The sequence below is a fragment of the Diaporthe amygdali genome (genome assembly GCF_026229845.1).
Source record: "Diaporthe amygdali strain CAA958 chromosome Unknown NODE_2_length_3802984_cov_64_841326, whole genome shotgun sequence".
NCBI classification, from domain to species: domain Eukaryota; kingdom Fungi; phylum Ascomycota; class Sordariomycetes; order Diaporthales; family Diaporthaceae; genus Diaporthe; species Diaporthe amygdali.
Window position 1 is genome coordinate 3,491,923 of NW_026517022.1, and position 13,006 is coordinate 3,504,928.

At 52.9% G+C, this 13,006-nt stretch overlaps 3 protein-coding genes across 3 annotated transcripts; 2 read left to right on the plus strand and 1 right to left on the minus strand.

The window, feature by feature from the left end:
- Positions 1-462: 462 nt before the first annotated feature.
- On the plus strand, positions 463-3,275 carry J7T55_012426 (uncharacterized protein; the record flags this gene model as incomplete). The annotated part of the gene is made up of 4 exons (XM_053137309.1): positions 463-1,389; positions 1,471-2,013; positions 2,092-3,059; positions 3,176-3,275. The coding sequence occupies 4 exons, from the start codon at positions 463-465 to the stop codon at positions 3,273-3,275; spliced, it is 2,538 nt and encodes an 845-aa protein (XP_053000223.1).
- Positions 3,276-4,133: 858 nt separating this feature from the next.
- Positions 4,134-6,081, plus strand: J7T55_012427 (uncharacterized protein; the record flags this gene model as incomplete). The annotated part of the gene is made up of 3 exons (XM_053137310.1): positions 4,134-4,487; positions 4,591-5,693; positions 5,781-6,081. The coding sequence occupies 3 exons, from the start codon at positions 4,134-4,136 to the stop codon at positions 6,079-6,081; spliced, it is 1,758 nt and encodes a 585-aa protein (XP_053000224.1).
- A 321-nt stretch (positions 6,082-6,402) lies between these two features.
- On the minus strand, positions 6,403-10,496 carry J7T55_012428 (suppressor of ascus dominance-3; the record flags this gene model as incomplete). Its single annotated transcript, XM_053137311.1, has 3 exons — positions 6,403-7,483; positions 7,538-10,116; positions 10,179-10,496. 3 exons carry the CDS (start codon positions 10,494-10,496, stop codon positions 6,403-6,405), a joined length of 3,978 nt encoding a protein of 1,325 aa, XP_053000225.1.
- Between the last annotated feature and the right edge of the window lie 2,510 nt (positions 10,497-13,006).

A 13,006-nucleotide genomic window follows, 5' to 3' on the forward strand; every position in this document is an offset into this window, starting at 1 on the left:
AGTTTTAGTTTACAGGATGGAGGAATAAATGTGTGAGGAAGAAACGATATATCATAGAGAACTTGGATATGAAGTAAGGATGTGCTGGCAACCAGGGCCAGAACCACTGTATGTTGAGGAGTCCTGACACCAGCCGCTATATACTAGTATGAGTTTTGTGGAAACACGGGTGTGCTCTTCCCTCACTACATGTGCCGAATCCGTGGGTAAGGGTTTCCCGTAGATGTTGCTTTCCGTTTGCGCAGACATCAGTTGTCCCACCACCCCAGAGTCCGTTTGTTGACGACCTTCACCCAGTAACACAAGTGCCAATTCAATCTTGCATCTCTTCACTTGCCACCTCGACAGCTTTGGTGCTTGCCCTTTCCCTGGATCCTATCAAGGCAGGGAATTGGAAGAACCATTTATTGATCTCACTCGCAAGCCCTCATCAACATTGAACCGTCCGCCCCATCCACCAAGATGTTACCGGCTCCCCTTGTCAGTGTTTACCAGCAATACAAGGAAGACACCAACGCTGTGGCTTCCTGGCTTGCTTCCACAGCCAAGTCATGCGGCTATTCCGCTGACCTGCTCTCTGGAGGCGATTTCCAGGCCAGCGGCGCTGCGCGGTCCAAACGTCTCAAGGGAAAAGCCAGGAAGCAGGCCACTAAGGCCGCCGCTCCACAGTCGCAGGGATCTCCTTCCAGCCTTTGCCGTCCCGACTACACCATCGCCATCAAGGACTTCATTCCGCTGGCCGAGGTTGTAGCAGCGTCCCAAAAGCCCATCGTCTCAGTTCCACTGGCCTTCACGCACACACTCAACCGTGTCATCTCTACGCGCTCTGGCTTTGGTGGTCGACTGGCTGACCTTGGTAACTCACCCACTGCTTCGGCTGATTCTAAACACTCTTACTTCGTGGGCGTCCTAGAAAAGGTCCGAGACGTCCTCAAGCCACGTGTACCACCTGATTCTGAGGATGCAGCCAGTCCCGGTACTCCGTCAGGTGCCGTGGACGAGGTGGGTGGTAGGTTCGCAGGCCTAAGTGTCTACGAGCCATCCGAAGATTTCCTCAACGCTCCAGATATCGAGAGGCCAGCGCCGGTCAAGGAAGACAACTCCACCTATGTTGCTGAGCCCCTTCAAGATCTGGAAGAGGTTCTGTTCGCATACACCCTTATGATCAACGACTGGATGAAGATACGAGCTCGAGTCGAGTGGATCTGGACCCACTACCGTGATGGCCTTTTCGAGTTGACAGCCGCCGCCATAGCAACAAATACGGCGTGTGACCTTGCTCGGAACCTGATGGAGGACATGGGTCCGATGTTCAAGGCACACGGAGGTGCCATAGAGCTCGCAAAGAAGTTTTATCTCTACCAGTGCATGAACATGGGCTTTTCTCTCGTAAGTTTGCTCTCTCCGTGAAAGCAGACGTGACCCTGAGGCGTCGCCTGTTGTCCGCGTGCTGACCACAGATATTTGCAGGACGACATTACCCACTCTGGCAATGAGTTCAACTACGATACGTACGATGTCGCCACTGATACATACACGATGGCCTTCGTCATGCTCGAGAGCTTCGTGGACGGGTGGGACCCCGGCCACCTGCCCCTCTACAAAGAAGGCATGTACGGCACTTACGATCCGACTCGGGACTGGATTACGATGCCCAAGCGAGAGAAGTTTCAACAGGACAAGATACTAATGGTTGAGTTCTTCTCCGAGCTCGCGACCATTGTCCAATGTGTTCCAAACTACCCTGTCGACGACGAGTTCACGCGCGGCATGAAAGAGCTCCACCGGACCAGACAGATCCCCATGTATCTCGCCTTTGCGACTCAAATGTTCCTCGACATTCACCACATCCTACGTGGCCGGGTCTACTCGGCGCACGAGACATGCATGTCTCACTTGAAGCTCATGGATACAGACCTTGGACTGCACCTAGATTTCCATACCAAGCTCCGTGTCAGCAACTGGCCAGTGTCGAATGACGAGGCGCTAAAGGGGATCCGCCAGAAGATCAAGGTATATCCCATACTTCACTGTTAAATAGCACTTACGCAACAGTTGCCCGATAATGATCGCTAACCCGTCGTATTGCAGTGGGTCCAGGACGATCCAGTGCACAAAGCCAAGACCAAGGTGTTCAGCAAAATGGGTGTACCTTGCGCTTCGCCTCTCCACCGAATCCTGAGATACTCCCCCGTGACCTCCGGACTCATGCTCTACCATTTTCGCGCCCAGACATACAATATCGGCATCACATTCGCTAACACATGGGGTTCGATCGCCTATCCGCTGCACCTCTACACTGCTCTCCAGCAGGAGAAGCTCCTGTCATCGCGCCAGGTGCCCGGAGAAACTTGGGAGGACATGGACGTGGTGCTGGAGCTACTCGGCAAGGACAGCTTCTATGTAGGCGCTGAGCTACCCAAAAACCCTATGGACTACTTCAACAAATTCTCCCTCCAGATGGGCACCACAGCGTCCGCAGTCGCAAACAGCAAGAAGAAGCGCACCCACAACCTCGAGAAGCTCCTCTCCAGAGCTGGCCCCCGCGGCATCAAAGAGGTCTGCGCGCCCGTGTCGGGCATGTTCGTCGACCGCTACGTCCGCAACACGGGACAGGTAGACTGGACACCCGAGCATGTCGACAACATCGTCGCCCGCAGCTTGTACGAGGAGGAAGGCTCCGAGGAGAACGGTACCCTCATTATCGGCCAGATCGAAGATGCGGACAAGCTGCGCGAGCGCAAGAAAGCGGCGAGCAGCAAGAAGACGGCCGCCTCGGGCGCCCGCATGCCCCCGGACCGCCTCATCAGGGCCCTGGTCCTCGCCCTCCAAGCCGAGTCGGTGACGCTGGCGTTTCCGTACCTGGAGCTGCACCGGGCGGCTTGGCGCGTGCTTCGGGCGGTGCGGGAAGCCTGTGAGCCTTTTCTGTTGGAGTTGTATGGCCCTACGTATATGGAGAGAGAGAACCAGCTGCCGTGGGTCGTGGGCTGGATCTTCATGGCGTTGGTGGAGGGGGATGCCAAGCTTTTTGTCAAGGCTGGTGAGGCTGTCAAGGATCAGTGAGTTGTCTCCATGTTTCGTACTTGACCCTTCCCATGTTTTGCTTCTTCTTCTTCTCCTAAAACGAAGATGGAACTTGAATTTGGCAAACATTACTAACCAGAGGGTCCCATAGGCTTGGACGGGGCGAAGGCTTGAAAGCTGTAGAGAAATTGCGAGAGATGGGATTCAACGTGGTGCCGCAATACGTCGCAGGCAACACAATTCCAATGTAGGGTCACACCGCCGCCCAGCAGAGTCGTGGAAAAGCCAACGCAGTTGCATGTGCTTGTGAACGGGAGCGAACTAGCTGCGAATGAGTACTTGTTTCATGCAGGTACTTTCCCACATTTGGCCCGTAAAATGTTTGTACATGTCTTTCACCGGCGATCATTCTTTTGGAGTGCGGTGGAACGGAGGGTGCGGTAATTACCATTTCGACGCCTACCTGGCATGTCTAGCGGCTTTATGCTATTACAAGTAACTTGCCATGTGAATGGGAATTGACTCAATGGTCTGGACTTGTGCCGGTCTTTCATGGTGTATCCCGGGCTCTGTGTCTCCATGGCGGCTGCAATTTCCATGCTTGTAGATACAAGGGCTGAAAGCCCAAGAGAGACGAGCATGCGGCCGCGCGCCAAACGAGATATATGACAGGATCGATGAGGATTTAGGATCACTATGTAAATCGTTCCTCAAGATAGTCGATGACGACATCCAATCAAAACTGCCCAGTTACCGATCTTGAGCCGATGTGGAGGTGAAGAACGCTCACATTTACTGTTACATGTGCAGTCAATCCCCGCTTTCCATCTGACACTTCTCTTCTTCTGAACGAAACATCTAATTAGTTCCTACCCTGCATTATCTAGGCGAAGGTCTATCCTCCTAGTCAAGGCAGAAGAATCTCCTTCAAATTCTGATAGAAATATTGCTTTTATGCGGGCGACCATTTCTTTCGACACAATCCTAGAAAGGACAACATTGCTGAAGTTGTACCGATCAGGTGTCACGGATGTTCATCAGAGTTACAATCACGTGTTATACCTCACACATGGCATGAGTAAGCCGCGCATCAACTGTCTTCCCAGTCCATGGATTCATTCACCGCCCACGGTACCACTAACGGAACGACCTCGGGCAACAAATCCCGCTATGGCAAGCCACTGCCTCCATCATGGATCCCCCTCTACCAGAAGCCCTTAGGCACGCCCACGCGCCGCCTCCGAATCGCCACCATCGGCGGCGCCGTGGCAGGCATGGGATTCGCTTACAAGCTGCAACACGAGCACAAGTTGACCACGGCCGGCTGTGAGGGGAGGGAGGATCCATTAGTGGAGCATACGATCTATGAAGCGAACGCAGACATCGGTGGCACCTGGCTGGTCAACAAATATCCGGGTGTGGCGTGCGATGTGCCGGCGCACTTGTACGCCTTTCCCTTCGAGGTGAGTCTGTTTATCTCCTACCCAGTCTCTCCGTCATTTTCATAGAATACGGCTTACTTCATGCGCAACCAAGTCCGTTCGGAGACTCACAATTTCTCTTTAGCCCAACCCTACGTGGAGCTCGTACTACGCCAGCGGCGCCGAGGTTCTGGCATATTTCAAGCGCACGGTGGCAAAATACAACCTCGACCGGGACGTGAAGCTAAACCACAGGGTCGAGCATGCCGAGTTCAACGAGGCAGAGGGGAAGTGGCACCTCAGGGTCCGGCGCGTGGATACAGACGAGGTCGTCGACGACACATGCGACATCCTCGTCTCCGCCACAGGCTTCCTCTCGCACTGGCGCTGGCCCTCGATACCAGGCCTAGACAAATTCCAAGGCCACCTCGCGCACAGCGCGGACTGGGAGTCGCAGGGCGAGTTCGACTACACGGGCAAGAGGACCGGCATCATCGGGAACGGCAGCTCCGCCATCCAGATCCTGCCGCGGCTCGCCCCGGGCGCGGCGCGCCTGGTCAACTTCGTGCGCCGCCCGACGTGGATCACGGCCGGGCTGGGCTCGGCGGCCATCGACGGCGCCGCCAACTACACGTACACGGAGGACGAGAAGCGCGGGTTCGCCGAGGACCCCGGGAGGCTGAAGCAGTACCGCAAGCGCCTGCAGCAGGCGACCAACACGGGCTTCAACCTGTACGTCAAGGGCAGCGAAGCCCAGGAGGAGGCGTTCCGGACGACGGCGCAGGCCATGCGCGACCGCCTCGGGGGCGACGAGGAGCTGGCGCGCAGGCTGATCCCGGACTGGGAGGTGGGCTGCCGCCGCGCGACGCCGGGGCCGGGATACCTGGAGGCGCTCACGAGGGAGAATGTCTCGCTCGTCACCGACGGCATCGAGAGCGTCACGGCGTCCGGAATTTGCACGCGCGATGGGAGGGTATTCGATCTAGACGCCATCGTGTGTGCAACGGGTTTTGATGTGAGCCACCGACCGCCGTGGCCGCTCATCGGACGGACGGGTTCCAGCTTGGCTGAGCACTGGAAAGAGGAGCCATTTTCGTACTTGAGTTTGATGGCAAGCGGATTCCCAAATTTCTTCATGTTTGGAGGGCCTAACAGTCCAGTGGGCCATGGAAGTCTGATGTGTCAATTGCAATGGAGTGCCGAATGGATATGTAAATGGGTGAGGAAGATGGCGTATGAGGACATCAAGTAAGTACCCAATACTTCGTGCGAAGACGCCTTTTCGATTCCGCGGCAACAGAAGAGGAACCAACTGCTGACTAGTCCGATCCGAAGACTCATCGACCCAAAGCCAGAGGTGGTGGAGGAGTTCAACTCCTACGCTGATGAGATCATGCAGACATTGGTTTGGTCTGGCGGGTGCAGGTCGTGGTATAAGAACCATCGCGTTGATGGGCGGGTCACGGCTGTCTGGGCTGGGAGCGCGATAACGTATCACGAAATGATAAAAGAGCTGCGACCCGAAGACTTCGATATCGTGTACAGATCAAGAAACAGATTCAAGTTCATGGGAAACGGAAGGACTGCTATGGAGAGTACGCCTGGAGCCGATCTGGCATTCTATATTTACAAGTAAAGCAGTTCAAGACGAGACGGGAGCGATAAATTCGATGTTGTGTTATCAAGCTCTGTTCTTGATACCAAAGCCTGCATTCAGTATGTAACGAAGATGAATCTTTGTATTGAATAGGCTGATCATTCCTTGGCAGCAAATAAATTGTACAGGGTCGTGATGGACCTAACTCTGCTCGCTACCTAGGTACGCATGTGCGTATGAATGAAGGCTGCTCTCAACTAAAACTCAACGTGTTTGGTTTCGTTTTATCCACCTAAGACCAATAATCGTGACCGTATGAGCTCCCGAGAAACCCAGCTCATGAGCCAGGTACGAACCGAATCAAATATCGATGAGAAGCTCCTCCTCCTTTTCGTTCTCTGGTGGCTGAACAGGCTTGACCGGGGAATCAGCACCATCGCCGCCGAACGACATCAGGGATTCGGCGTAGGGAGCCACCGGTATTTCCATCCGAAACCGCTCGCGCAGGCTGCTGGCGCCGACAACCTCCTGGTCGGTGCGGTGTCCTCGTCGTATGCCCAGGACTTCCGCCTCGAAGCCGAGGTCAGACTCGCCAATCAAAGAAATAGAGTCGACTGGGGCTTGGCCTCCTCCGGGTGTGAGTGAGGCAAAGATGTCGGTCTGGGGTTGGTTGCTTCCTCCGGTGCTGACCATGGGGTTGTTTCTGGCTGACTCAAATGGTTCCTGGCGTCGCACATTGGCATTGTTCTGGGGCGAAGTCATGCGCACTTGAGCTTGATTGCGCTGATAGTTGGGCCTAGTTCCACTCCTTCGCTGGTTGCGCGGCGCACGCAAAGGCTGGAAAGGGGTCTTGTTATTGGAAGTCTGATTCTGGTTCTGTGTCTCTTGACCCTGTCGCCGCTGCCAACCATTCTTGTGACGACGACCAGTGTTGTGGCTGTGAGTCTTCAAAGTCATAGAGGGACTTTGGACACGAGGGTCAGGCTTCTGCTCAATCACTCGCACTCCGTCTCTGTTCGAAATAGGAATGAATTGCTCCCTGATGTTGCTCTTTTCGGGGCTGTTGACGGATGTCGATGGGGTGTCCAGCTCGATCAAAGGTTGAGACGAGGCTGCTGGAGCTCGACTTTCTTGTGCCTCTTTCATCTGCCGGAGTCGGGCCTCGCGGATCACGTCGTCGTAAACCTGAGGATTTTTGCTAAACTCGACCCATTTCTCCGGGCTGCTGTCACGCTTTTGCTCTGTTGCCGTTTCAGGGCCCGACGTAGAAGATGCAACTTCGAGCTGAAGCTGGGCTATCTGCCGCTCTGCTTGCACGACCTTGTACTGGGTACAATCCTCGCAGCAACGACAGGGGTCGGCGCAGACACCAGAACACTTGTGCCCACAGGGAAGTAACCTGATACAGCTCTTCAGACAGGGCAGCGTCTCGTGAGGGACACTGCTCAAATTGTTAGCATTTAATGTTTTGAGTTATTGTACTTCACAATCTTACGCGTGACAAGTCAGGTTACAGGCGTGGCCGCAGGGCAACATGGAGTCACATTTGATCCAACAGCCGCCTGCATTTCCGATGAAGTCCTCTGGCGTTTTCATCCAGATCTCGTTCGTGCTCTCCTTGTTGTTGTGGTTTTGACAGACCAGAGGCAGCCCCTTGCCCATAGCAACTCGCTGCTGCTCTGCAAACCCATTCCAGACAGGAGCCCACGTGTCGAAGGACCGGTCTGTAGCCCCGAAAAGATTGTTCTTGTTGCCGAACATAAAAAAACCACGACGGGCTCTGCTGATGGCAACGGTTGCACGATTCGGGCTTTCCACGAAACCAACGCGCTTGATATCGTACGGCGTCGGCGGGCTTCTCACGAGGGAGAGGAGGACGATTTCGTTTTCTTCGCCCTGATAAGAATCGACGGTTGCAACATTGAAGTATGCCGTGCCCAGTGTTAGCGAATCTCGACGGAGGAGCTGTGAAATTCTCTTCCGCTGCCCACGGTAGTAAGTTAGCACAGTGATCTGCGATGGCTTGATGCCGTTCTTTATGAGGTATGTCATAAAGCTAACGATCATCTTCGCCTCTTCGAAGTTGACCTTGCTGTTGTCGGCATCCGTCTCTTCTGGCCACTCGTGCGTAAAGAACCAAGTGCGGCGAGAACCCATGCCAGGAATCAGCGGGCGATTGGCGACGTCTTTGACAAGAGGGTGGTCTTTCAAGTCAGGATAGTATTTCTGCACGATATAGCGCAGCTCTGGGGCCATGCGACGCTGTCGGTTCAACATTGTGTAGGGGACTCGATTTCGCACCATGCGCTCGAATAGAGAGACGTTGAGATTGAACGGCTCATTTCCAAGACGGGCAATATCGCACTGGGGCGGAAGCTGCTGGTGATCGCCGACAAGAACCAGCTGATCCAGACTGGGGAAAAGAGCAGAGGTCACATTTGCCTCTCTGGTTTCAGCAGCCTCTTCAATGAGTAGGACGCGTGCTCCGGTGGCTGCGAGAAATCCACGATATTTAGTAAGACCTGTCGTGGTGCAGCCAATGATGTCAATGCAGTGCTTTTCAAGAACGTAGAGGTCTCGAAGCCATCTATTGACTTTTTGCTCCTTGGCGTGGGCGACAGCCTCGTGGAGGATCCCGCGGAACTTGGCCATCGATGCTTCTCGGAGATTGGACTGAAGGATCTGGTAGACGCCACCACGAAGCGGAACTGGGATCTGATAGAGATCATCATTGTGGGTTAGACTGGCAGCACACCTGGCGTGCCAGCTAGGGACATGAGGCGTCTTGCCGGTATAGTAGCTGGTCAATGGAATCCAAACGCCTTGCAGGCGATCGTCCTCGTCAGCTGTCTCGTCTTCAAAGTTGGGATCCAGCTCATATCCTTGCTCGTCAACGCCCTCCTCTTCCTCAAAGCCAAGGTCTTCTGGTGGCTGACGTATGCTCTCAATTCGCTCGTCGCCAAGCCAAGCCTCCATTGCGGGCTCATCATCGTTTCCCTCCCAGTCATCATTGGCCAGGGATTCGAGCTGCGCTTCATTGATTACGCCAGCATCAAGCAGAGCTTGGGCGTCCAACAATTCCTGGTCGCCAAAGACGCCGTCGACGAGGGTCTTGAATTTTTCGATAATCTTTAGCCGCAATCTCTCAAGCGATCTGTACTTGCCGTCTCTGGTTGAATTGCCGACCGACAGACGAAGGTTATATGCGGTACGTTCCTTGATAATCTCGTTCTCCGTACGACCTCCCACGCGCATTATCTTGGCACCAGCATAGTGACAGTATATGAGCAGCTGATCCAGAGCGTGGTTCGTCTGTGCGGCGATGATCACAGGGGCGTCTCCTGGTTGCCGATTTTCAAGCATGATTTTCAGAGCCTGAACAGATGTGTACGTCTTGCCTGTACCTGGTGGACCCTGGACGACAGCCAACTCCTTTGAGACCATGCGCTGCAAAGCGTCAAGCTGGGAGGAATCAAGGCTTGTGTGGCATTGAAGTTCCTGATTGGAGAGAGGACGGGTTATGTCGCATCGTTGGTACTGATCAGCTGTACGCTGGAATACTAGCCGCTCCAGGTCTGTATTGCCCGACGTCTCCCGCTGCTGTTTTGAAGTGAGCTGCGTGACTAGACAGGAGAGGCTGAGAAGAGGGTTCTGTGTGATGGATTGTGATAGGGAATCATGGTCATCTAGGTTTAGGAGATATTTGTCGAAGATAGACTTCTCACCAGCTGCGAGCTGGAATCCAATGAGTGCATGTCGAACCGCCTCGTAAAATCCATTGCGCGATTCGATCATGACCAACTCGTGGTCGGGGTCGATGATGGATTCTTCAGAATCGCGCCAGAATATGTCCACCGTGGGTGGATTCTGATCCAAGCCACCCTCAATGGGGCGTTGGGCGATAATACCCACCCTGCAGTCAGTCTGGAAGTCATCGCCTGAGAGCGCGACAATGCGACCTGGAGTCAGGCGCTTGGCCTGTTTCCAGAGGATCTTTCGGCCGGCTCGGCCGGTCGAAAAGCTGACCCGGCAGACCGGGCCCAGCTTTGTCATCAAGTAGCCCTTGACGAAGACCTACGGTGAGTGTGAGTGTCAGCCAGCTCAAGCAGAAGTAGCTCATGATGGATTATGGATACCTTGGTGTAGATGCACGTGTCTTGATCGTCGTTCATCGTCAAATTGGACTTAAAGTCGTTGATCGAGAACCGAAGTCCTTCGACGGCCTCGAAACGGAGGATCTTGTAGAGAGCTTCAAGATATTGAGCCTTAGAGGAAAAAGAACGATCCACGGGGAAGGTGGGTAGATCGTTTGTGGTGGCGATGGGGTTGAGCAGCTCAGCGACGGTTGGTAGATCTGGGAGCTGCTGCCACGGAGCGGTGGCACCTTGCGCCTGGAGAGGGTCGAAGAGGACGTGGTCACGAATGATCGTGACCGCGTCAGGGTTGGTCGGCATGGTGCTGGTGGTGGTGGTCGTCTGCACCTGAGACCTTGTACTTGGTCAATGTCAGACTGATTCAGGTGTTGGGGGAGAGAAGTTGGTTGAAAGTTGTGTTTGGTGGGAGGGACAAGAGTGCTGATGAAAGAGAGAAAGGGGGAGGGCCACATACAGAGGAAAATGCAGGGAGAGGGAGACAATGTGATCAAGTGAAGGAAGGTGCTGGGCAGGGGGCGCCTGTGTGTCGTGGACAAACCTTTTCAGGGCAGGCAGTCGCGTTGACTGCTGGCGAAGGTCTCGTCTTCGCCCAAACAGGGGGGGGGGGGTTGAAGAATGGACAAAATCTTTAAATATCGTCAGAGAAAGTCGCCAAGGATTTATTGATCAAAATTGACGATACAATGTGTTTGTGCTGATGTGGGACCACCAGCACGCGAAGTTGATTGTTTGCCTCTGGACAATCGACCTCTGAACAGGTAGGGATGGTGATAGGGAATCCACAGCATACCTTCTTGTCCTTGACTAAGAAAAGCCTAATGGCTATTGTGCGAGGGCTGGCCAAGTGAATCCTGACTTCGCGTCGTCTGGGTGTCCAGGAGTAAGTGTGGCTGTCAAGTCTGGATGAAAGCTCTCAATGAGATCTTTTGGACGAGAACGTTTGGATAAAGTTGAGAATGAAAATGTGTGGATGGGAGGTGGCCATACAGAGCTATCTGTAAACAAGATCAGATGGAAAACATTCAATGAAAGTAAACAGAACCAATCTAACGAAGACCCGAGGACCAGGAGCAAGGAGACTAGACGCCCTCCGTTGCACATTCAGCGAAGTCAAGGAGGAAGCTACAGTGGGCGTTGACAGCTTCTTCAGCACATGACGCAGGCAAAAGTGGTGCACCTTGATACTATCAGGGCATGAAGTATTTTTCCTTGTTGCTCTCAATTGTACTTCTTTCTGTCTCTCCTGAAACCTTGCCTCGTTCTTTCAGCCACAATTCGAAAAGATTGTAGGATCTTTTGGTTGATGTTTCCGTCCGCGATGGGTTGCTCTTGACCCAGCGGTTGTGATGAAGAACGCAGCAGTCAAGCACAAACTTTGATCTACTGTCACTTGGCCGGCTCTGCCACTCTCAATTTAACTTCTGATTTGACCAATGACACTTTCTTTACACTATGACACTATTCCTGAATCTGCTTGAAATGGAAAAAGGGAAAGATGAAAGTGAACAGAATCATTGTGGCCCCTGAAACATGTAAGGGTTTATCGAAAGCTTCGGATTTGGGTGTTTGAGCAAACGACGTGAGGCCAAGCCAACTGGATACCAAATGACCATACTCAACCACAAAATAGAGTTCAGGGGAGGCAATTTCACTAGTCAGAAATGTGCTGAAAATGTTTTCATGTTTCGAACTAAAAAGAATCTACCTAGGGATTAAATAAACCTTTGGAACTGACGCTGAAAACATGCTCAGAGAGCACTTGAGGCCCAAAAGGGCAATTTCAAGATATCTAGCAATCAAGAGATCTAATGCGAAGTTCCTGTAAATATTTTGCAAGAGGATTCCAGGTCTGGCCATGATTGCACCAAAAAAGCATAAATTTGTCAACTTCTTTCGGTTTGTATTTCTTTTCTTTCCTTCTGGTATCCAGCAGGTCTTAGCATGGCAAACCTGCTCTTATAAATCAAACCAACTTCAGAAGACACACATGGCAGCGTGGATGTGTTCCCACTCTCATCAACCAATGTTGGCTTGTTCAGAATGTAGAGTGGTTCTTCCTTAAATAGTATTTGAGATTATTAAAGTTCTTCGGTATGGGCCCCCTGGGTTCTGCACCCCAGAAATTGAAAGTAGCTGCAGGATTATCTTTGTAGGGCCGAGTATAGCATGAGAGCTTCTAAGAGAAGCTTTCTCGCATTACACAGTCTCTCACAAGTAAAGAAATTCCCTAGACTATGAAGCGGTATCAGCCCTCAGTACTGGACTGTCGGTTTCAGACCCGAACAGTATATTATGCTGTGTGAATATTTGCATGCTTGTCCGTAACTTCATGTGATGATGTAGATAGATCAATGCGTGCTCGATTCAACAGGTCTGGATGGCCTGCTTCTGGGATCTCATCCGTAATGATGACTGGGGAATAAAAATTTGGCCATACAGTTGTGGAAATGGAAAATAGAGTAGTTTCGATCCAAATTGGTTGCAATAAAAGCCTACTCCATGATCAAGGGCTTGACAAGGAGGCTGGAGTGGCGTAAAGGCCATCGAAAATTTGTCTGCAGCCAATCAACCCTCAAGTGGCGAGGCTGACCAGATGGCAATCCGTTTCCAAGCCCGGGTCATGCACTTCACCAAACTGCAGGAGCACCCTCTTTTTGGAACGATACGTCCAAGCTGCTGACATTTGGTGGATGTGGTGGCGGCTGGGGGCGTTCCTTATGCACTGTCAGCATTTTGAAGAGGTCTGTCAGCCACGTCGCCATCCACGGACGGGATCGAACGTTGCCAAGCTTTTCGCAGCATCACAGCCA